The sequence below is a fragment of the Numida meleagris genome, chromosome Z (genome assembly GCF_002078875.1).
Source record: "Numida meleagris isolate 19003 breed g44 Domestic line chromosome Z, NumMel1.0, whole genome shotgun sequence".
NCBI lineage: Eukaryota > Metazoa > Chordata > Aves > Galliformes > Numididae > Numida > Numida meleagris.
Window position 1 is genome coordinate 17,280,170 of NC_034438.1, and position 25,003 is coordinate 17,305,172.

Below are 25,003 nucleotides of genomic sequence, written 5' to 3' on the forward strand. Positions count from 1 at the left end.
CACGGAATGCGGGCAGGTCGCGCTGGGGCCCGGCAAAGCCCCGTCCCCGTGACTCAGCGGCGCTTTACCGTCGGCGCGGACACGCGGCCGGGAAGGGGAGGCGGAGGCGGGGCAGCTGCGAGCGGGGGTCGGGCGCCCGAACCCTCCGAAAACGAACGCGCGTCCCTAAGAAACCGACACACGGGGAGCGGGGCGGCCGAGGGCCGGGCCGGCTCGCGGCACGTCGCGCTGCTGCCCCCGGCCGGCGGCGCTGCCCCGGGACGTGCACGCGGCGGAGCGGCGGCCCTGGCATCGACGCGGTACGAAGGGACGGGACCGCCCGCGGCGGCCGACGCCACGCGCAGCCCCTGAATCCCGTGGCGGGCGGAGCCGCCGTCCGCACCGCGCCCGGAGCGAGCGGAAAGGGGAGGGAAGGCCTCGTTACACCCACAGCGACTCCGACAGACACAGTTCGGAATTTTCTTTAATATTATGTAGTAGACAAATGCAACGTTCAGGCTCAGCTGGGTAACAAAAACATTCAGACGTTACAGTAAAATTACAGTAAATTGTAGAAAGCAGAGTCTCTATGACAATAAACATGCAGCTTGCAAATGAAGGTCGTGTAGTGCTGTGGAAACACTTCTGTATGGAGACAGTGTACGCAGCACCCACAGCTCACCCGGCTGCCACAGCACACGCTTAAAGCTGGCAGAGGTTACACATCAGCAGTAGCTCAGGCAGCCATAACCCCATATGGTACATAATAAATTCTATTTAACATTACATTCACTAAGTGTTCAGTTCAGCATCAAGGCACTTTCCTTGTTAAATATCCCCATGTCTTACGACTACGCTTACCGAGATGTCCGTGGTGACATAGCCTCAAGTACACCCTTATCCCTCCTGTCCCACAAGCACGTGGGGAGCAGACCGCCCACTACTGCGTGACACCGAACAACTCCACTCCGTTAAACAGGCCACAGCGAGCCACGCGGATCCAAGAACAAATGTGCTTTGCTGTGAAGGGCGGCTGTGTGAGCGGTTCCAGAGGCGCAGGGTCAGGCAGGAGAAAGCTGCATGGCGGCCGGCCACTGACAGCAGCACCGTGCACTCGTTCCTCAGCTATCACCGAAGCGTGCTCCTGCAGCGCATCCACGACGTCACTGCCCGTGTCCAGCAGCAAGGCTGTCCTTGCACGCACACAGCCCTGCCTCGAGCTGCGTGCTGTGAGGTACTCGTTGCCTGCCCCGCCGTGCTCTGGCTGTAGTCATTAGAGTAGTCTGCAACAAGTCTGTGGCCTTGATGTGCATCCTTGCGCATAGAGTCAACACTGCTCTGTCTTATGAATGGCTCAGATTGCACAAGTGCTACAAAGGGAACAACAGAGAAAGCAGACGCGTTCTAGCTTCATCTTAACTAATCCTTTTGCTTTTAGGGAAGAGAAACAGGAGTCCACGAACCAGCTACGGAGTATGTGATTCTGCCCTTCTCCAGATTCCTGCAGCAGGCTCCCTGCCTTACTGAGCGCTGTGGTCACCAGCGGGCTGCTCCATGACAGATGACACGATACTTCTGCTATTATAAACTGCTTCCAAATAACATCAAAAGCAACTACAGGAATATAAAATGCCTGTAAGTATCCATCCTAGCCAAGAGATCAGCATTTACAAGGAAGCAGGGAAGTTTCAGGATCCATCCATCGGTGGAACTCTTCAATGCACTTCAAGGAATGTACCTAAGTAGCTCTTAGTCTCAATCACAGAAGACAGACTGGTCTATTTAGTCCCTTTTAATGCGTATAAACCACAATTTAATGCATACACGTCCTGGAGGGGCTGACTACACCAGTTCTGAGTTGCTCTGGAGTTCCAGATCCTACTGTGAAGTCAATAGGATAGCAGCATATATTGACATGGGTCTTAGGTATTCAAGACCTGGCATTAATTAGGTATGTTACCTAAGTTAAAGCAGTACGACTCCCACACTCCCTCAGTGTGCTCATGTAGGTTTTAGCCATCTGGTGGTGCTCACAATTTACAGTCAAAGCTGAAGCTGCCAAACCCAGGGCAGGAAGGAGCTCTCTCAGTGCTGAGAACCAGAACAGCCCTTGTGAGCAGGGGGGCAGCCAAGGGGACACCCGGCTCTGTGCCACAGCGATGTGGCCAAAGTTTTTTGCAAATCTGGATAAATTAGCACTTTGCTGGGTTGCTGTCACACTGATCAGCGCAGCCTATCACAGGCAATCCTAAACTAACGTAAGAACATTTCTGCTCTGCTGTCCGTTGCCTTGTTAGCTTAAGGCTTAGTAGGTAGCTTAGCTTAAAACAGTAAGCAGAAACATTACCACAAGACTTTTTCACTGCAGCACAAGATATTCCCATGCTAAGTGCCATGGAAACAAGCCACAGCATCAACCCCACCAACCTCCTGTTCTAACAGAGCACACCGAATACCACTACAGAAATAACATAAGCACTTTTCTTGCAAACAGAGGAGGGGTTAGTCTGTGCCTGAAAGCAGCTCCAAGTGTGATAATACAGGAAAAACAGTTCCTCCTTATTCATCATCCCTACCCTCTGCAGAAGAGATGCAGAATGCTTTTCTCACCCGTTCTCCCACCCCTACTTGAAAAATTCCAGTCTGGGTAATCAAGATGGGCACTAAAGTGTCAGTAGAAAAGTATGATTTTATTTTAATAATGCCTTTATTTTGTAAAGTGCGCCATAGTTATTGAAAAAAAAAGCTTTTCCTTTAATTATCATGTTCAGGCCAAATTCAGAGAATTTCAGCAGCTTGCTAAAATGCATTACGTACACTCTGAAACCTGTGTGCAACTCTTATACAACTCTGCTGCTGTAATGCATACTAACTATAAAACCAGTTAAACCCGAACACTGTACAACACAGCATTTGGCAGAGGTTTATGAAGTTGTAAGCAAACCTGTTACTCGGACTGTTTGTGGCTTCTGTAGGCTATTCACCCAGAAGCATCTCCTGTTTCGTCTTCACTGTTTTATCCCTAGATACATGCACAAGATAGAAAGACAGAACGTAAATCTGCCACACAGAACCCACGGCAGGATATTCTGTTGTACAGCTATGTGAGTTCGTTACCACAGGCTCATAAACTACAAAGAAATAAGAGTCCAGAAGTGACAGACCAGAACCCTCGTTAGCAATGACCACCCTAAAAGGGGGAATCACTTCAAAGTTTAACTTGCTTCAGAAACGGTTCATGGTTAACAGCAACTGAGAAGAAAATGCTTTCCCTCTACATGACAGAAAGAGTATAGTAACTTTAGGAATAGCTGAAGCGGTCTCTCAGATACGACATATGTTACCGAAAGTTAGTATCGCTGAATCACAGATGAAAGATAGCATGTTTAAAGCAACATTTTTTAAAGCAACATTCAAGCTAAGCGGCCAGACTGCAGCCATAAAAATCGCAGCCCAAAACATTTCAGAGATCAGCAGAGGGTGAATTAGGCAGCACGTGGCTGCAGGGGCAGTTCGAGTAAGCACACACACTGTGAAGAGAGCTTCCCTTTTACTCGTGGCTTCCATGGTCACTATGAAGTTTGATTAAAGAAGACATACCTATCCCTCCACAAACTCACTGCTGTCATTTGCCAAGAGGAATGTGTTCTGGCAACAGAATGCTCCTTCAGCCTTTGGAAAACCAGACACACCTCCTCTGTCTCGTGACAGTATAGCTTTCATTATGCCTTGTTCTCTGCAGGAAGAGGCTGAACGTGCTGAGGTGGCATAGGGAGGAAGGAAGGTGGTCTGTTCTGAAGAAAAGTACAGTTACAGTAACCTGCAACATCACATTTTAGTTAAAAAAAAGTGCCCAGACATGACAAATACTGTAAGCAGAAAGGAACTGCAGAGTATTGAATAAAATGTTATTGAAGTTTAAGAACTCTTTATCTGTTTTGAGTAGTCCAGAGTTCAAATAATATTATTTTGAATTTACTCTAGCACTGAGTTCCTTTGTAACAAAAGCATAAGAGGTGAACATCATACTTCCATCTGTTCTTCAAAGGCCTTTAGCAAGTGCTCTGCAGGACAGCAGCACTAGGAATCACAGCACTGAAAGTTTCTGGAGGTCTCCCTTCTTTTGCTGAAGGAGAATTAAAACTCTTGTTTTATTCTCACAGAACAGCATGTAGTGTTTTGAATGAAGGTTATTAGTGTCAAGTTAGAAAAGCTGACTAGACTAAGAAAAACATCTACAAGAGTGTTGTAAAATTGCATCATTAGGGAATAGGGTTATATGAATGCAATTGTATGTACCTTCTTTAGTAAAACTCCGAACATCTGAACAGGGCTGAAGTGAGACATAAGGAATTTCAGCAGCCACAAATGTTATCTGTGGCTTATGCTGGATAAGAGATTCATGTTGTCAGTAACTCTCAAGTTCAGGGTAGGTTTTTTTTTCCTAAGCACTTCAATGACTTGAGTGCTTTGGTTTTTTGCTATGTTCTGTTTCAAGGAAGTCCTGTGGTATTAATCTTTGTAGTCAATCAGGAAGAAGATCTTATTCCCCTTCTCCTGGGCACTTATAAGAACCGTGAAATGCTTCAGCCCATTATTTACCTCTCAAGCAGTATACTGCCAAAGGGGCACTTACTATACAAAGGCAATTAATATGTCCAGAGAGATGTAGTATAATCAGGAAGTGACTCAGGTTCAAAAATCTTTAACTAATTCTTTATCTGTGTTTTCATCTGGATTTAACGTTTAGCCATGAAGACTGCACTGCTGTGCATCCAGTAGCGAGGCACACTTTTAGGCCAAATTATTATATACTTCATGTGCAAGCATATCTAAATATAGACAGAGTATCAGTGACTATAGTAGCACTCAGAGTCAAGCAATCGTAGCATTTTACCTGCACACCATCACAACTTCTATGTAGTTTTTAAACGGGGATGCACGATTTGCATACTGAGTCCGATAAGTCTGAAACTGTGACACTGGGCCAAGTCAAAATCCAGAAAGTTAATCAAGCTATCGAAAAGTGTATGATGCAGTATTTTTAAACTTTAGAATGCTGAACTTCAGTCACATTTTTGCACAAAGATGCTCCAAGCAACCAAAGCTGGCTTTTTAGGTGTGTACACTGCCACAAATCAAAGTATTTCTTCTAGGAGGTCTGTTGGCCAATGTGATTAACTGAAACTTGCTATTTTCAATCATGTGTAAATCTGATATGACAAGACAAAAAGTAAGGTAGCACATAGGCTTGTTCAGCTTTTCAGACAAACATCATTTCATGTAGTGCATAAAAGTAAGTCTCCAGTAAGTCTGGACTGCAGATCATCCACGGAAACATAGTCCTTATTGTACTCTTGTCAAATTATTTTTCACCTAATTTTAATATTTCTATCTGCATTCAGATAAAAATACCTAGCTTAATTTATCAGAAACACAGGAAAAAAAAATGTGAACAGGCACTAACAAAGGCCTAATACAGCCAGTCTCTTCTCTCACTGAGGCATATAACCCCCTTGTCTCACAGTCTGCGGGAGGTAACTTTTTGGCATTTCGTCAACTGAGGGTAGGTTTTCCTCCACTGTTTCAGGTCTCACAGTCTGTCCTTCAGTACTTGTCTGTAAAACATCTGGTACAGTAGCTTCCTGGGTATTTTCTTCTAGCTCAAAACCTAGAGACTGTGAACTCTGACCTGAGACCTGCAGTTGTGCAAACCCAGCGAGATCCTCCTCATTAGCTGGAATAATCTGCTTTGCTCTTTCAAAGAATGGCCTGTCTGTCTTGATTTCATCCTGACCACAATTTTGTTTGAAATAATGCTGCCTTTGTGTACTGTCACTCCCTCCAGCATGATCCTCTAATCTCTCTTCTGAATCTAGCAGAGGCTGAGTAGATTCAGACCTTGAAAAGACTTGTACGGGTGTTTGATCTCTGTAGCCATTAAGTACTACAGTTGAATACTGCACAGTGCTTGAAGTGTTTTGAGTAGTTTCACCTTCATCGCTATCAGAGACGCTTTGCCTAGGAGAAGACATGCACGAGGATCCTCCAATACCACTGCTGTGCCCTTCTGATGTACTTTTTTCCTTTTTGAGCAAATCAAAAGGTTTTAGATCTTGTTCTGAAAAAGACTTCTTGTCATCAGCTTCTATTTCTACGACGCTCACATCTGTAAAACTGCCTTCTGGGTACATCTGATCTTTAGAACTAAAGGCGTGCTGAAAGAAAGAGAGGGATGTTGCCTAAGAGGAAGGTTATTTAAGTTGAAAACAAACAAAACATCAAATAACTTATTTCTTTTGCTGTAGTAATTTCAATATTCTTCAGTCAGGTTACCTCCTTACTGAGTGTGGCAATACCCTCCAAGTATCTGTTACAAAATGAAAGATGTAGCTTTATATCCATAATTCCATAAATGCTCTAAGAAATGCAACTGGATGTGCAAGCTTTGCTCTAATTTTAAATTGTTCTGAAGAACAGTAAACAGAAAACCACTCACTATGCAGTATAGAACGTACGGAATACAGAGGCCATATACACGTACTCTCAGTCATAAATGTTCAACATCAGAACTTAAGAAGATGTTAGCCACAGTTCATTGAACAGAATTTTTTGTCATCCTCCCCCCACATAGGGCATAGATTTTTCTGCCACACTTCCCATCCATATTTTAGATCTCCCTCCCTCTCACACTTAACTGTACAAAGTTTTAAGAATCATGAACTGCTTGCTTAGTACTGTTCTCCCATTAATGCGTATAATAATCAGGGCTTGACCCTTCAAACTAGTAAACTCAAGCTCTGTGCTGTGAACTTATGCTAAAGATCACGTATTTCTAACACTGAATCTACTTGACAATTAAGTCTTCTAGCCATATCATATAATAATGTTGTGAAACTTATATCCAGTCTTATTTTAATCCCTGAACTCTGTGTGTTTTATAAGGGAGAAGACTCCCTCCGGTTAGTTTGAGACCTTATGGATTAGGAAAACTAGGGATACAGACAGATGAGTATTACCTTAGCTGGAACTTGAGGGGACCACTGAGCAATGTTACTCTTGGATGGATCAGGAACGTTAGGCCAGATATGCTTTTTAATTCTGCAGAAGATTAGAAACAAGATTACAAGATGCACTTCCAAATTCCTATGTTGATACTACAGAGCAAATATTCAGGTAGAAACTATTACCTATGTCAGTATAAAAACACACGTTCGTTACTCTGAGTAACTGAGTATCAAAGCAAACTTCACAACTAAAAATAAAGTCTGAACATGTTCCAAGATGGGCTTTTCAACTACATTCAGTTAAGAACTGATTTTAGGAGCAGCAGGGACGTTAGAATGAGAAGGGCAAAAGTCTTCTTTTTAAACGAGAAAGAAAAGTTAAGTTGACTGGGGACATATAAGAGATGCTCTTTGCCAGGGAAAACACTTCAGCTCTCAGATGAAGTCACAGAGAAGAACTCTTGAGGTAAAAGGACCTGGAAGAGGACATGATGCATCCCACTAAGTACTAAATAAGAACTGAGTAAACTTAAAGTTTGCTAACACTAAATAGCTTGAATATAGTTAAACAGAATATTCTGTGCTTAACGAAATGAAAGCCATCATTCTAGTCTCATCTGATGACTTACAAAACAACACATGCAGTATATCCTGATAAAGTCCTAACAAACTTAACCCTAACCAAGACTAGCAAGAAATTACTTTTGAAGATTGATCTATGGGACATTTCGTTTAGTGATAATGACTCACAACAATAAATAAAATCAGCATCAGAAAAGCCCCTGATTTCTCAAGAAAAATACAAAGATGTATATTATTAATGTGGTCTACCTTTTTTTCCAAACTAGCTGTAGAACGCTTACATGTTCGTAATGAATTATTATGTCATCTTACACCAAGACATACCAGGAAAAGGAGAGAAAGTCTTCATTTACACTTACAAGTCACGTTTGTTGAAGCAAAACAAAACTCCAAGGAGTACAGTCAACAGGAATGCTAGACACACAGGTACAACTATGGCTTCAATTTCTCCTCTCCCTGAAAAATAACGAAGAAATGCATTTACAGCCCTTTTTGGTATTAAAGGAACTCAGCAGCAGCACACAGTTCCTCACAGACAGGGACAATCTGAAACCAAACACATAGCATAGCCTTAAGTTTCAGCTTCAGAAGAACCTTCTCTCTTGATGAAAAAAGCCTGTTGGCAAACTTATGAAAAGCTCAGTTCAAACAATCTAATGCCTTGCATCAGCAAAAACCACAGATTGCTCTAGAAGCTGGAATGTTACAAATAATTTTTATAATTTAGGCAGATAAAATTCCTAAGTGAATGCATCTGTGTCCAGTTTCAGTGATCCACCATTTGCCGTATCAATATCATGAGCAAATGACCAATGTAAACCATCTAACAGTTTATTCTGTACATGAAAATACCCTTTGCCTACAGACACTTAAAGCTGCATTGTTGGTATGCATCCTTTCCCAAATTATGTATACATTTTATAAGTAAACCTTAGAGAATGTAACACTATATTGAAAAAACACCTAATGTTGCTGCTCTTACCATTATAAACAGGAAGCTCTGCATAGCCGCACATAAAAATTTAACTCTTCACAACGAATTTCTGTAGAGAACCGTAACAAACTAATAGCCATTAAAATAGGAACGTGGAAGCTGAATAAGAGTTGTAAAGAATGGCATGTACTGACAGGCATCTACATTAGCGGGTCAAGATCACAGCCCAACCCTGCAGCTTTGCAGAACACCCAAATCAGGAAAATGAAGGCAATCTACATTCAGATTAAAATCAAGACTCTAGCACTGTCTTTAAGACAAGAATAGGAGCCATCACATATCAGATACGGATACAAGGACATTGAGAAAATCCTAATTACTCACACAAAGTGGGCCATTCACTGTATTCTAAGCGATACACAAGAAGCACATCTCAAACCAGCATGTTTGCCACATAAGAAAAATTCAGAAAACATGCAGAAGACACAGCCCGAAGGAATCGTAACTGAACTCAAATATTAAAAAAAGGTCAAATACCCTTTGGTGCTTGAATGCTAGACAGTTTCTTGCACCTTGTGAGCATGAACAACTGAAATGCTTTTTTTTTTTTTTTGAAATCATCTTCCTCTCCTATCTGATCAGAAATTGAGCCCTGCTATACTGTTGCAACATCAATGCCTACTTCTGTTATTTTTTTGCCCTTTTTGCTTACCAAATTTCTGTGTAGTAAAAGTAAAATCAGGACCACTCCTGCCTCCTTCGTCTGTGTATGCCATCATCCGCACAGTATACAACGTGTCACTGGTTAGAGAAGAGAGGGTATACTCTGTCTTGGATGGATCCACTGACACAGCTGAAGAGAAGAAAAATGTACTAGTTTTCAGTATGGTTTATTAGATCTCCATAAACACAAAAACATTAAGACATTACATCTTAATAAACAGACAACAGTTTCTGTAGAATGCATGGCTGCATGGAAAACACAATGTCACAGAAAGATTAAAAACTTGTACAAGAAATGCTGAGGTTAATTTGTTTCTTTTCGCGCATTTGAATTTATTCTTTCTTTGTGATAATTCATTTGTCAATTTCTTGTTTTTTCAGAAAGCAAACTCAAAGTCAAACTGAAGCTTAAAGGCCTTTAATATGCAGAAAACATAGCTAGCTAGAAAAAAATCTAGTTAACTCAAAGTTATATGGTTAACTAGAAGTGTAAGTAAATTGCCCTTCCAACTTACGTAGGTCTCAAAAAAACTTTTTGTAATTTCATCTCCCTGTCTTTGTCTGGAGCTGACAGAGACTACCAAGAATTAAAACGAACTTCAAACAAAAATACAGTTTTTTTATATCTACCTATACCTATACCTATATCTATATATCTATATCTATATCTATATAATCCTTCACAGATTGAATGGTCTAGCTTCATCTTCACAGAATCTCACACTGGCTGAGGCTGGCAGGGTCTTCTGTAAGTCATCTGGTCTCATCCCCAGCTCAAAGAGGGACAACCAGAACTTGGTGCCCAGGACCGTGTCCAGGGAGGTGGGTTCTGAAGATATCCGAAGAGGAAACTGCACAACCTCCGGGCAACCTGTGTCAGTGCTCCATCACCTGCGCAGCTCAGAAGTGTTTCCTGATGGTTAGAAAGAACCTTCTGTGTTCTAGTTTGTGCCCATCTCGTTACACAACTTCCCTGATCTGTATTTAGACAGACAGATGGGAGTACAACAACTGCCAATCAGCTTTCAGAAACCAAACTCAGTACCCTGTAATACACAGACCGCATGTGCTTAATTCTTTATTGGTAACTTTTCTCTGTTCACTACATGGGAGAGCTATACATCTAACATCAGCTTTATATCATCAGAATAAGACTGTCAAACACACTTGAGTCTGTTTCTTGTTGTATATGTATTAGGAAAGGAAGAGATTGAGTATTTCAACACCACAAAGCATGTCTCTGCTTTCTGTTACCTGTTTCATTTCCATCGACAGTTTTGTACAATATTGTGTAACTTCTGATGAATCCATTTTGCTCATCGACTGTGAGACGGTTCCATGTCAAAACAGCTTCAGCTTTTCCTACTTTTTTTGTCTGAACAGTTGGTCCTTTTGAAGGACCTGTAACGGTAGATGAACATTAGTTTCTATTGCAGATCCTCCCATCCACAAAAGCACTGTATTAATGAGAACTGGACTGCTATTTCATAAAAGCTTCAGTAGAATAGCTGGACTAACTTATCTATAAAGCATTATTTTCAGATAACACATCGTTTTCAGACAATACAGCAATTTCAAAGAAGCTTTAAAAGAAATATCTAGAAAACTGTATGAAATAGTAATCAGATCAGATCACATGAAGTCTTCCACTGAAGTTGATTAGTCTTGACTTCATACTTGGTATCTAAAATAAATCAAAGAACTAATACTATGGTGATAAAGTAACAAAATCCTGTGCCAAATTCTCTGATAAAAGCTGGAAAAAGGAAAGTCAGATAGAGACAGCTGTTTAATTAAATACTGTATACTAGCAGAATGGATGTTAAAGGAGAGGACAGAAACAATTATGTCAGATGGCCCTTATGTGTAGGGTCACTTTCCATTATGCAGTTCACATAAAAGCAAAGGTTGTACTATTTTAGCCAAGATGTCAGTGAATGTGCTCCAAGGTGACTTTTGTACTTACGATCCTGCTGCAGGTAAGCCTTCACAGACTGTCCACTTCCCTGGCCATCAGCATACAGAGGGTACACAGTTATCAAGTAACACTTGAATGGTTTAATGTCACCTAATAAAAGGAATTTTAAAATCTGTTGTTTCTGAGAGTCAAATTTCTCACTATCTACCTCATTTCCTTCAGATGGAGGGTCCCAGCCTTTGCCTTTTTTGTTAAATGCCCTTATAACTAATGCAGTTGACTGTTATTCTAGAGCTCATTTACATATTGCTCTGAAGAAATAACTAAGAGAAAAATAAAGTGGTTCAATAAAGTATAAGCAAACTTCATAGAATTTTGGCTTTTTTCCTAGTTTATTCTAAGTAAGTCTTTAAGTGTCTTCAACACTGAACCACAGAATTATAGATTTGAGCTACTGATTACGATCTTAACGGAATTGTAAAGTTGACTAAGTTTCATTGTTTGAAGTGAAAGATGCATGACAATTCAATTTGGAAGGAACTCAGCCTTTTCACTATTTCAGCTGTTCCCAAGAATGAAGAGATTAAAAGCAAAATGCAGATAAGACTTTTTTTAATATAACATGAATTTCAAAATGAAAAAACTAGTTAATTTGGCAAAAATACAGATATTCCCACATACTCATGATAAACTAAGAATAGCCCTCGCATTATCTCAGATTCCCACCCTACAAAGAGAAATGTAGTTACCATAAATATATTCTTCCCTTTGAGAATATTCACTAGGTTCTTAGTGTTCTACAAGACATTTGCAAACTTTTAAGTTAAGTACCTTTTAAGTATGTTCCTTGAATGTTTCCTGGTTCAATCTGCCACTCTGTGATGCAGTCTGAGCTGCTGGACATCAGACACCATTCGATGACGTATTTAAGAACATTATTAGGAGCAATCCACCCTACCCACAATTTGCCATCTTTAGGTAGTGTTCTAATATTCTTCACAGGAGCTGGAATGAAAGAAAATGGAAAAGTGCTAAATACTGACATTCCTTCCACTAGACAGTCATAACAGCAGCTGACTTGTCAAATGTGGCTACTTTTGATTATTGTAATGGTGACAACTTGACAGAATGTAAGAAAATGTTAAAGTCATTTTCTGAAATTTAGAAGCTTACATCTGAATTTGTATCAGAGAGACAAACAATACTATTAAGAAACTGTAAATTAGACACACTTTCTCTTCTTTTATATAGTAAGTTGTCTAACTGTACAGTAAAGATTTACTATATTTCTTCCAAAATAAAGGGTCTATTTCACAGTAAAATCAAACCTTCGGACCTTCTAAATTCCCATTCCAATCCTGAATATACTCATATACCTTACCAAGTCCTTCTAGCTACAGTGCTATTCTGTTGAAGCATATCTTTAGTTGGGTCATTTAGCAGTTTTAGAATCTGTGGCTCACCCCTAGTGTTTATGCACCAAGAATCAGCCCCACTGATGTATTAATTTTTGATACCTGTGCTCCTCTTTCTTGGACTGTGTAAGAGCCTAGATTCAACAGATGAGCGCAATAAGGAGAAACCAGCCTATATTTACTACTAGCAGTACACAATAAAAGGAACATGATAAAAAGGAAAACCAACAGAGTAGTCTGTTTCCACCATTTCACAAGATACAGGAAACACTGGAGGGTAAGACAAGGACAAGAACAGAAAGGGGAGGTGGGTGGGAGGGAATACCACAAAGCAGAAGGAAGAAGAACAACGGCTAGATTGGATATACATGAAGTAGATGATACTTGCTTCCCAAAATAGTTTATTTTTAGAAAACAGAAATGCCTGCTATGCTAGAAAAAATAGAATAGAAAATAGAGTGCACTACGGATCAAAAAGTTCTATGGATCGAAAAGAACTGTGAAATAACACACAAAGCTTGCAATGAATCCATCAGTACATAAATTGCTGTGAAACCCAGTATACATAGGTTGCTCCAAAAGTAATGCCTCCTATTTTTGGCAAGGTACTCGGCTCCGGAATGGATGCATTCCATGCTGAAGCAGGAAACTGCCTTGGCTGGTTGACAGGCAGCCCTCCCAGGGAGCATCTGCTGTCCTCCGTGTATGACCAGCGCTCTGATGTTGGGGGGATGAAGCCAGGAGCAGCACTGAGGTTACCCCCTGTGAGTGTAAAACCTGCCAGACAGCAAATCTAGCCATGGTCTCCACTAGGCAGAAAGCTCTGACAAGAAAGAATGTGGTGACTCAGATGAAGTGCCCGCCTAAAAATGTGGCGGTTCAAGTCCATAGCTGCAGCAGGTGCCTGAGCCTGTTGCTGACAGTGAAGGCTGGCAGGGATTCCACCTGCTCACAGCTCATGTATGATCAGCTCAGTATGGTGGCGGAGCTCCAGGAGGAGGTGGACAGATTAAGGAACATTAAAGAGTGTGAGCAGAAGATAGATTGGTGGAGTAATTCTCTGCTGAACATGTGAGAAAGACACTGGGGTGACACCCCCCAAACGGTGGTGGACCTCTTCCCCTGCCATCGTCAAGCAGAGGGAGATAATTCAAGGGACGAGGAGTGGAAACAGGCCCCAGCTTGGTGTCACGGGCATCCCCCCATACTGAGCTACCTCATTTCCCCAGGAGCCCGTCTATAATAGGTTTGCCACTCTGGAACTTGAGGGAGAAATGAGTGACAATGCAGTGGGAGGTCCACCTATGAGGTAGTCTAGGGCGAGGTGGTTGACTCTGCTCCTCAAACCTGCCTCCGCCAAGGACAGAAGGGTGATTGCCAGGGGCAACTGACAGCTGAGAGGAATGGAGGGCCCTGTATGTAAGCCCCACCCTGCCCACAGGGAAGTGTGCTGCCTCCCTGGGGCCCAGGTCAGGGATATTTCCTGGAAACTTCCTAGTCTGATTTGCCCCTCTATTATCCCTTATTGATAGTTCAGACCAGCAATGATGAAGTCTCTGAGAGAAGCCTGAGGATTATCAAAAGGGACTTATCTAAAAGGGGACTGGGGTGGCTAGTGGATGCAGAGGTCATACAGGTCGTATTTCCCTCTATCCCTTCCGTGGCAGGGAAAGATATTTAAAGGAACAGGAAAACCCATCTCATAAATACATGACTGAGAGCCTGGTGCAAAAACAAGAATTTTGTCTTTTTCCGAACAAGGGGCAGTTTACTGAGCACCTGGCCTGATGGCTGATCGGTCTCACCTGTCTCAAAGGGTGAAACAGATCCTAGCCCAGGAGCTGGCAGGGCTCATTGGGAGGGCATTAAACTAGGTATGAAGGGAGAAGGGGATAAAACCAGGGTGGCTAGAGCTGATCCTTGGAGAACGATGATGGGATTGGAGGTGAGGTAGGGGACTCACCTGAAATGCATCTACACCAGTGCACTCAGCATGGGCAACAAACAGGAGGAGCTGGAAGCCATTGTGCAGCAGGCGAACTATGCCTTGGTTGCCGTTACAGAAACATGGCAGGATCACTCCCATGACTACACTGCTGCAATGCATGGCTACAAGCTCTTCAGAAAGGACAGGCAAAAAAGGAGGGGTGGTGGTGTGGCTCTTTACAGAGTGTTTTGAGCTTGTAGCTGGAAACGATAAGGTTGAATATCTATGGGTAAGGATCGGGGGAGGTCCAACAAGGTAGACATGCTGGTGGGAATCTGGGAAACAGATGAGGAGTTCTAGGAACAGCTGGCAGAAGTTGCACCATCAACAGCCACTGTTCTCATGGGGGACTTCCAACTTCCCTGATACATGCTGGAAATACAACACATTCCAGTCTATGAGGTTTCTAGTGTGTACAGAAGATAACTTCATGACGCAGCTGGTAAGAGGGCCTACCAGGGCAAGTGCCCTGGCAGACTCCCATCTACATGAAGGGTCATAACGAGGATTGGGGAACTACAGGCCAGTCAGCCTGACCTCAGTGCTAAGAAAGGTAAGGGGGCAGACAATCTTGAGGGAGATCACATGGCATGCGTGAGACAGCCAGGGAATAAGATCTAGCCAGAATGGGTTCATGAAATGCAGATCCTACTTGACCAACCTGATCTCCTTTTATGCTTAAGTGACTCACCTGGAAGATGAGGGAAAGGCTGTTGCTCAAGTCTGCTTAGACTAACTAGCAATTGGATTGGAGGGAATGGCCTCAAGTTGTGCCAGGGGAGATTCAGGTTGGATGTTAAGAAATACTACTTCTCTTAGAGAGTGGTCAGAGGCTGGAACAGGCTGCCCAGGTAAGAGGTGGAGTCACTGTCCTTGGAGGTGTTCAAGAAACATTTAGATGCTGTACTGAGGGATGTGGTTTATTGGGAAATATTGATGGTAGGTGGATCGCTGGATTGGATGAACTTAGAGGTCTTCTCCAACCTTGGTAATATATCATAGAACCATAAAATCACCATGGAAACTGCAACAGTTCCAAAGAGGACAATAACATTATTTAATAGAGCAAATAGCTACAAAACACTGTTTTTCAACATAGTCACCACCATTATCTGTGCCTCTTCACCAGTGATGAAGAAGAGCCTGCATGCAGTGCAGGTAAAAAAATATATATATATATGCATAGCTGTCTGGAACATGGCTTGCCTGGAACAATGCCGTTGCCATAGCTGAAAATGCACCACCCACCACCTCACTGTGCTCACATACACTGTTTGGTCTCCATAAACGTTTGGCAAGTGTTGACAAATGTCAATGAGGGCAATACATCCTGCGTGGAGGAATTCAGTGACACATCCTTGCTTCATACACACTTCCATGTCAGACACCGTTTTATCATACTGCCCCTCTGCTGCCATCTGTCGCACAGCAACAAAATACAATGGGACATTGGTGGGAAGGTTCAACCTTTACTACCATATCACCAACATGCATCTCTGATGTAGTGGGCCAACATAATAAAGTAGGAGGCATTACTTTCAGAGCAGCCCTTGTTCAAACTGCAGCATAATTAGAAGGCATTAAGAGCAGATATCCATTTAACAGTAATAGAATTGTAAGTTAAAGTAAAAGGTGTAATTTTACAACACTGAACTTTTTTTTAATGAGAGAAGTCACAGAGATTCTATTATTCTATGCATTTGAATGTTAGAGACATTATTACAACACTAACCTTTTGAATTACTTGCTGGGATAAGTAAAACTGATGGAGGGGATGCCCCTACTCTGTTATGAGCAATCAAAGTCACCTCATAAGTTCCATTTGGCAACTTTAATGTCAGGCTGGTGGTAGTAACGTTGTACTTCTGTGGTGGATGGGAGAGGGGTGGTTTAGCTCTGACAGTCACTTCATACTGCGAGATTACTCCATTGGCTTCAAACGGCTCTAGTGCCTGTCAGAAATACATTTTTTATTATATCAATACAGCACAAATGTGACAACCTTTATTAGCTTTGAAGCATAGTTTAGTAGCTTAAAACTCTGAGAGAAAGATGAGTTACGTATATAAATTAGTTACATAATTAAGAGAACTGCAAATGGCTTTAGAGTTCATTTCTGTAAAACAGTACTCTCTAGGACTATTTCTTGTTTAAATCTTCTTGCTTGTCTCATATTCCTATACAGTAGTCTAACAAAAGCTCTTCTGTCAAGATTTCAGACTATATGTGGAAGAAACCTACATTTTGTCTAACTCTACAACACAATGACATCAAAAGAATCTTCATGTCATGGGTTGGGTTGACCTTAAATGCAGAACAGTATGAACAATTTTATTATAAATGGAAAAGTATTTGTATCTGTATTATCTGCAACAATATTAGCTTTCAGGGAACTTAGAGAAAATTGTTAAAGAGGGTGAACTTAACCAGTTTTCCAGTTCTAAGCTAATTAATAATGTCAGAGTGGCATGTGACATACAAGTTAAATCAGAAAAGGATCCACATACAGGGAAGTTCACCTAAGGCACGTACTAACAGGAAAATACTAATGAAAGAAAGCTAGATCAAATATAACAAGGTTCACAAACCAGAAGAAAGCAGGAGATGGGGACTGATCATTGCATTCACTTTCACAGTTTGGACTAATCAGAAGCCTACTCCATACAAACACACAGAGCTGTATTTAGAAAGTCTGGTCTCTGGAATATCTCTAGGCTTAATGGATTTTGCAACTGAAGGATTCCTGTATGATACATCAGAAGGTGTAATATCAAACTTTACTACGTGCAAGGGAGTTTCCAATTCCACAGACTGCCTAAGAATACAGCAAATGGGGAATCTTAAAGTGGATTCTGTATATTCTGGATTACTCACAGCCTTAACATCCTACTTTTAGTATACTTACTAGATTATGTAGTTATGAAAAATGGAAGTTACTTCTTGTATCAATAACTGTTCTATCCCAGATACCTACTAAGTCTGTTGAGGTAAATTTCCACATAAATTCATTTTTAAAGAATGTTCAATTTCTGCAGTTTAGCACACCGTTTTACCTTCCACATCAGTCGTACAGTCCAGAAAGCTGGTGAGGGAGATGCATCAATGGTCCTCCATATGGTCGGCCCTTTAGATGGTTCTAAAAGAAAGAAAGAAAAAAATTGTTTTCTTTTTTCCCTGAGAAGGCTTAGGTAAATTAAATGAAGCAATTTCATGGAAAGGTTTCTTGAAGGGATGAATGAAGTACCAGTTCTGCTCTAAACTCACAGTACCAAAGAAAGTGAGCACCACCATACCAAGGATTAGTGACAATGGCCCGAACTTGCCAGGGCTGAGGCACAGCCAAATCTACATTGTGCAGCTTGTGTTCAGAAGCATAATACCGCCCTTCTGCATACTGACAACCTTGCTGGGCTTAGTAACCACAACACCTTCCCTTCCACTCAACATCAAGCCACCTCAAAATGAAACTGCAGAATAATTAACAAGGAAACTGGTTTCTCCCACAAAAAAAAGCCCTTTTTAGAATAAAAGGTAGGAGGAATTTGCATAACAGAACTGCAGTATTTTTGTACAATGCTACAATACTTTTTGGTGTCAGTACCGTTAAAAATTAAAGTAGTACTTCCATTGTAAATTTTATCTCAATGCAGAATGAATCTATTACAGTGCATAAAGCAAGAAAACGTGGCCAATTCTTGGCAAGGACTTTAACTGTAAGGGAAAAAAAAAGTCTTGAAATCCATTTACATTTATAATCTTTCTAGACTGTATTTGTGTAGGAGTCCTTTTATGGCCTTTTTAGCATTAATTATTAAAAGGCTTGGCAGTTTCATGTCTAAATAGCAATGTCAAGTCTAGAGGGTGCATCCTGACTCTTACAGTCTACATTGGGAGGAAAGAACAGGGAACTGAAGCCAAGTAAGCTCTTAATCTCATTTCAGTACACAGCTTTGATTCACACAAAATGGAAGCAGTTTATACATATATATCACTTAATGCAGATCATGACTGCAACACGACCTGCCTCATGTTCTTCTCCTACTTTAACACCTTGGCTCTCAGGCCAAAATAAAACATGGATGCCTGATCACCAGTAGCAGTTTATTTTTTTCCCCCACAGGAATGCAGTCTAGTAAGCAGGAAATCTGAAATTCCCATTGCTCAGTTTGAGACAGTAACCACAGAACACATATCTCTTCATTCCACAGAAAGGAGAAAAACACTGTCATTGAAGTTGAAATGAAATGGCTAGAATATTGAAGGAGTATTTTGATAATACCTCCCCAGAAAAAAATATTTTTTGACTAGAGCTGAAGATGTCATTTCATACATACCTATTCCACTCTGCTTAGTGGCAGGTAAATGTAAACTCAACCTAAAACTTCATTTCCTGAGATCTCAGTTAGGAGAAAGGATAAGGACTTCTGACCTAGGCAGTTGAGCAATAAGCATGGAGTGGTGTTTTGACAACGAAATCCTTTATTGTTTTAACTCTGTTTAGAGACAGATGTACTGAAGTGCTTGGAAAGCACTCAAGCACTGATTAGAAACTGAAGAAAGACCAAGAGCACAAGCAAAAAAGGCTAGAAGTACATTAGAGGCCAGAGATGGGGGGAAAAAAAAAGAAAAAGGATTAACTTAGAAACTAAACAAATACCACAAAGTGCTTACAGTGATCAGAGGGGAAAAAAAAAAAAAAAAGAGGTTCCCTGTCAAGTATCAAGTATGTAAGTAGAAGTCAATGCACTGTCTTCATACTGAGTAGCTTCGTTATGGAACAGACAGAATGCCAATGCTGCAAAGTAGCAATTAAATGGAACCAAACCGAACTAAAATGGTTTCACAGCTCAAAATGCAAGAATTGGAAAGGAAAAGTTTCTAACTAATAATAACCAAGTTTCTTGAGAAATACGGCTTAAAATCCCAACAGTGCTTCTTTCTCCTTAAATCCAGAAATCAGCAAGTGATTCCTAATTCTGCTGCTGCTGATTTATGAGAAAATCAAAGAAGCTTTTAAAATCAAATCGCTTTGAAGGTAACTTATTCTTGCAATCCCCAGAAATCACTGTTTATATCATTGTAATACACACAATTACACAGCAAACCTCTTCTGCTGGACATAAATACCTTTGGCTATAGTCGCTATTTGTGGGTACAAAGCAGATGCTTTCTGATAAGGATTATGTAGTAAAACTGCTAAATCATTTCAAAATTGTCAGAATTCTCAGATTACTGTTCAATACCATACATTTGTGTCTTTGCAACTAATGTAGCATGTCACCAGGAGATTCTGAACAAAGAATGCAAGCAACTGTGCAATCTTCTAGAATATTGGTCTAACAGTCTTAGACAAAACATACTGTTCAAAATTCAGTCTTCTAATTTGATTACACAGAAAAAATAATGGTATAAGTAACTTAAATGTCCAGCCGTTTCATTTAACCTTTGCAGGAGGCAACTGTGGTAGTAAAGTTTTTGCCCAGGTTTTGCCAATACTGTGAATTGGATTTCCTTGTCAGGGCCCTGCACTTAGTAGAAAAAAGATAAGAGAGAACCAGAGACTTCCTGAAGTCCTCTTCCACTCAAATTATCCTTTTATCCTATACATTTGCAAACTTATCTAGTTATTTGCAGGAGGTGAGACCACCACTGAAGCTGTAAGCACACTCAGAGGAGAAAATTTCACTCTCAAATTACTGAAAAAATAACAAAAATACTGACTAATAGCAAGTAATGCAGAGAAAGAATGAGTATTCTGTTTTCATTAGGAAGTACAGCTACAGCAATTTGTTCAACTGGCAGAAGACAGACCGTATTAACACTTAAAAAAAGCACAGCAGACCCTAACAACAGATTAGTTCACTTTAGCTATAGCAAGAAACATACTAAAACACCTTGCACTGACACCCACAGAGGTTCAGATTCAAGAAGATAGCATTTTGCATCTCTTAAAAAAAAAAATCTATTTAACATTCTTAAGTTCCAGTTCAGTCTAACAAATGGGCCATTCAAACAAATGACGAATGTTAAATGGATCACAGAACACTGATGAACACCAGTAACGTCTGGGCTTGTATTTGGAGATGATGGTTTGAATCCTATGGATGAACACAGTGCAGCAGACCTGTTAAAAAGTTTGTCCAATTAAACAGCAGTATGCATAGACTTAGACTGTTTGTATACACATTTCACAACTTGCTTTCTGTTAATGGAAAAATGTAAGAATCCAGTCTTTTATAGTAGAAGGCTTTGCAGTAACAAAAACATGGATGTGATTTTAAAGTCAGTGTTCCAATAATTATTGCTCAATTACTGCTTTGCAACTTCAGTTTACAGCTGCTGCAGGAATTGCTAAGGCATAAAATGCTACAAAACAATAAAAATACGTAACAGAAAAATGCTAAATACATGCAGTTGCCAGAATTATTAGTTGAGCATACAACTCAGTGGCAAAAGGCACCGCTGGTGTACTTCAATACAAATTTGCAGCAGAGCCTTGTTAGCAGGACATACTGGAATGACTCCCATTAGCGGTAAAGGGTAATATATACAATAGCATAGTGAAGAGTAGCTACTTTTCAGGCAAGGTATGTGTTCATGAGCAACTGGAAGCAACCAATGCTGCTACAAATACAGAATGCACTGAATACATGTTTTAGTGGAAGACACCCAGTGCAGTAATAGTCTCAATACCATTGCCCTGAAGGAGTATGAATGAGTCTAGGATTAAATGGCAGAAATACAGAATACAGTTTATTGGAAAAAGACAAACAGCTGACTGCATCACCACAAGGAGCTGAATGGCCACGGCCTGTCAAGCTCATCAGCTGGATGTAGCATGGTTGGATCTTGCACATGACAGCAACTTCATATGCTGAGGATTTATTCTGCAAAGCTGTGAAGGCTGACCCTTGACTCCTCAGCAGCCTTCTTTTCCCACTAGGGCTGTGAAATTAAAACTCGGCCTACTGGTTAATTATGTTCTACCTTCTGTGTTTGTTAATTGTGAAATAATTGGTGTACGCTTAGAGGCTATGCATGTCCTGCTTCCAAGTCCTTTACTGCTAAACTAAATACGATATAAACACTGCCCTCTAAGAGCTGCTACAGATAAAAAGTCTTCCTCACTAAGGCACAATAGCAGCAAACCACTGTTCAGCCATATTGCAAAGGGAAAGGATACCTTAAATCTCGATCTACAGGATTTCAACAAAACCATTAACTGTCATGAGAAATGGAAATTGTAACAAAGCAATCATTTCTTGACTAAGTACTGCTGAAGTAAAACCATTATTCACATAGGCTCAATCTTGCTTAAAGTCAGTGATTTATACATGGTGTTCTCTTTTTTTTAAGATCGCTCACATCAGTGTCTACCCTACTGAAGATGAGCAGCAAGATTTAACAACTGTGGGCAGAGTACCATAAATTAGTGGGTGTGAGACACTGCAAAACCAGGCTGTGATACTGTGACAACCAAGAAAGCATAGCAGATGAAGGAAATGTTAAAGAGTAAACCAGTGCTGTATTTACATGCTTCGGTGAAAAAGAGGCCACACTTCTATCTGCATATTTTTTCTTATCAGTGCTTCAGTTTGAAAATCTTCTCATTCATAATTAGTGATGCTGGTTCACTTACTACTTTGCTTGGTGGCCTCCTTAGCTCTGGATTGTTCGTCAGCTAAGGCACTCTGTCTACTGACAGAAAGCTTTCACAAAAAGAATAGATTCTGTTGCAGAACCAAGCAGCTCAAATGGGGATGCAGAATTTCACTTGGCTATTGCCCAACTCCTGAGCACTCAGATATTTTGAAAGCTGATGATCAGTTTTCATACATTACTTACTATCTTCAGTGGTGACCCCAACCTTTTCTTCACTCCAGTCACTCCAAAAGCCCACTCCATCTTCCTTCATGCATCGAATTGAAAAGACATACTCTGTGTATGGTCTGAGGCCTTGAACGCTGAATGAAGTTCTTGGTGAAGCTGTATCTTCAGGAGGAACCTATAAGGGAAGGAAGATTGTACAGGCTGATCAAAAAACTTACATTTGAGTTCTGTGCTACTACAGCATCACATTCAAGAGTATCCACTTCAATCAGCTTAAACTCTGCATTACAGGATCAATACAACATTGTTCTTGTCCTTTCTATTTCCAAAAGCTTGAATAGTCAACCACTGATGTGGTAGGAGTTCAGTCACAGCTTTATATATTTATCAGGTGTATTATGGAGCATATATGCAACAATAGATAGGCAGCTCTTATTGATCTGTAATGCCTAGCAAAGCTCTGAAACACAAGGATTGCTATCTGCTGGATTAACCACTGCAGAATACCAGTGCAAGAAGGCTTCTATCAAGCTAGAGAACTCATGATCATTACTTCCAGTGACACTAAACAGTATTTTGCAATTGACATGGAAATACTGGTCTTTCCATACACCAGCGCTCTAGACGTTGTATGTACAGAACAAAAAAAGCAAATTACGTGACAAAATTGACAGAATAGTAGAGAAGTCCACAAAGAAGAGACAAGAGGGGCACTGCATTCTGGATTGCCGAAGAACTTAAGATTATAGCAATAGGTCAAATGAACTGCTGGGAGACCACAAAAATTCTAAGATGAGATGAAACACTAAACTTCAGCAGCAGTTTGGCAAATGGCCAGATTACAGCAGAATAGTCACAAGAGACATTTTTGTTACCTGCATCCAGTTTGTATCACTACTGATCCTGTAGCGAATATTGAATTTCAGTTTCATCACAGCTGCTGAAATCCGGTTCTCCCAGGAAAGCTTCAGAACAGTAGGGAGTATTCCTGAGTTGACTGATAGGTTGTGTGGAGGCAGTGGTTTGACTGGAAGAGAAGAAGTCAGTCATCCCTGCAGCTGCATTATTTTTCCATGCCTGTAGCAACTGGTACACTGTGCTGCAACACTGTCATTAAGGCATTCCACAAGCCCAAATGGCCGCTATTTCACAAAAATTTCTAAAGCAGGCTTTTAGGGCTATCTGGCCCTAAAAGCAATCAATCTCCCAAATTCCAATTTTTGTTCAGCACAGTTCAAGTACTATCCAATAATACTTGGGAAGTGTTATATTTATTGTGAAGAAATATTAATGTAGCTATTCAGTAATATGTACAGGAACAGTAGTCATGCATACTACTAAAACTTTATTAATAGCAATATAATTACCAATCTCAATGGGATCAAAAACAAGACGATCAGATTCAGCCTTTCCAAGAGCATTTGCCGCTTCTACCCAGACCTCCAGGTTAACAAAGAACTGAACATCAGAAATGGTACAAGAATTATTAACATATTTTGGTATGCAGTCAGGAAAGCTTTCTCGTGACCTAAATAAAAGAAAAGCATATAAAGTTTTATTTCCTTTAGAGATTTTTTTTCTTTTTTTAATTTAAGGTTTTCTAGCTATCCATACTTTCTACCACACTCATTACCAAAACACTTTAGAAGGATTAGGGGAAATGGGAAGCTGCAGGCGGTTATTCCCAGAGAGGGACTGCACTTCTGTCTGTTCTGCTTTACATGAGAAGAGACCATTTGAATGAGTTTGAAAAACATTTTAATTTGACTTCAAAGGAAGAAAAAAATTTTGCTGAAGATTAAGATTAAATTGTGGACCAACAACACTGAGTTCTTAAGGAATACACAAGACAACTACAAAGTCCAGCCATTATATGCTGTTTTCTTTGATTACTTAGAATGGATAGAACCATCAAAGATAAACTGTGTATTTTGGGTCCAGACACATCACAATTAGGTGTACTGTACTCAAACCATGCTAGTTATATATCTGAAGAATGGAAAAATTGAGATGCTGTTGCTGTAAAATGAGCGTAGTAAGAAAATTTCAAGTTGGAGTTCTAAATTACTGTGAGCTGCTGTAACTCTGCCCTCCCCTGAAAAATGGGCAGCAATGTTTCAGAACACTGAATTTAAAAATTATTTCAAAGCATCAAATAACTTCAAGGGAGTTTGGTTTAGCTTACAAAAATTGCTTAAAATTGTTCTGATATTATATGAAGAGCTACTTACCACCTGTATTTCAACCTAAAATTAGTGTCCAGAAATGTATGTCTTCCAGGGTCCCAGGTACATTCCATAGGATATGTGAGTTTTGACACCTGATACACAATACAACTTAAGTTTTCAGGCTTCTCTGGGGGCACTGTACAGAAAAAGTTACCAATCATTAATCTATATATACAGTTCACCATATACACAATTCAGTAAGAATCATGCTACATGTCCTGTTACAGCAACTTGAGAAAGCGTAAGTATTTTTAGTCACATGTATTTTTAAAGGAGGGAGAAAACCAAAGTCATTAAGTTTAAGCAGCTACTCTGAGAAACCATAAGCAATATAAAGAGCAAATGCCTGACAAAGTAATAAACAACACAGATTTCTGATTCTTTAAGGCAGATAAAATTA

General features: G+C 40.5%; 1 protein-coding gene across 4 annotated transcripts in view; it reads right to left on the reverse strand.

Moving 5' to 3' along the window:
• IL6ST (interleukin 6 signal transducer) overlaps positions 446-25,003 on the reverse strand; it is a 34,512-nt gene continuing 9,954 nt past the window's right edge. For all 4 annotated transcript variants that reach the window (XM_021380322.1, XM_021380318.1, XM_021380320.1 and 1 more), the window contains 13 exons: positions 24,607-24,739; positions 23,743-23,903; positions 23,251-23,402; positions 22,391-22,550; positions 17,599-17,681; positions 16,278-16,497; positions 11,975-12,148; positions 11,192-11,293; positions 10,480-10,626; positions 9,215-9,355; positions 7,928-8,024; positions 6,999-7,080; positions 446-6,197 (listed from right to left, as the gene is read on the reverse strand). In XM_021380322.1, coding sequence (XP_021235997.1) covers positions 5,475-6,197; positions 6,999-7,080; positions 7,928-8,024; positions 9,215-9,355; positions 10,480-10,626; positions 11,192-11,293; positions 11,975-12,148; positions 16,278-16,497; positions 17,599-17,681; positions 22,391-22,550; positions 23,251-23,402; positions 23,743-23,903; positions 24,607-24,739 — 2,375 coding nt within the window. In that variant the 3' untranslated portion in view covers positions 446-5,474. The remainder of the gene's footprint in view (positions 6,198-6,998; positions 7,081-7,927; positions 8,025-9,214; positions 9,356-10,479; positions 10,627-11,191; positions 11,294-11,974; positions 12,149-16,277; positions 16,498-17,598; positions 17,682-22,390; positions 22,551-23,250; positions 23,403-23,742; positions 23,904-24,606; positions 24,740-25,003) is intronic.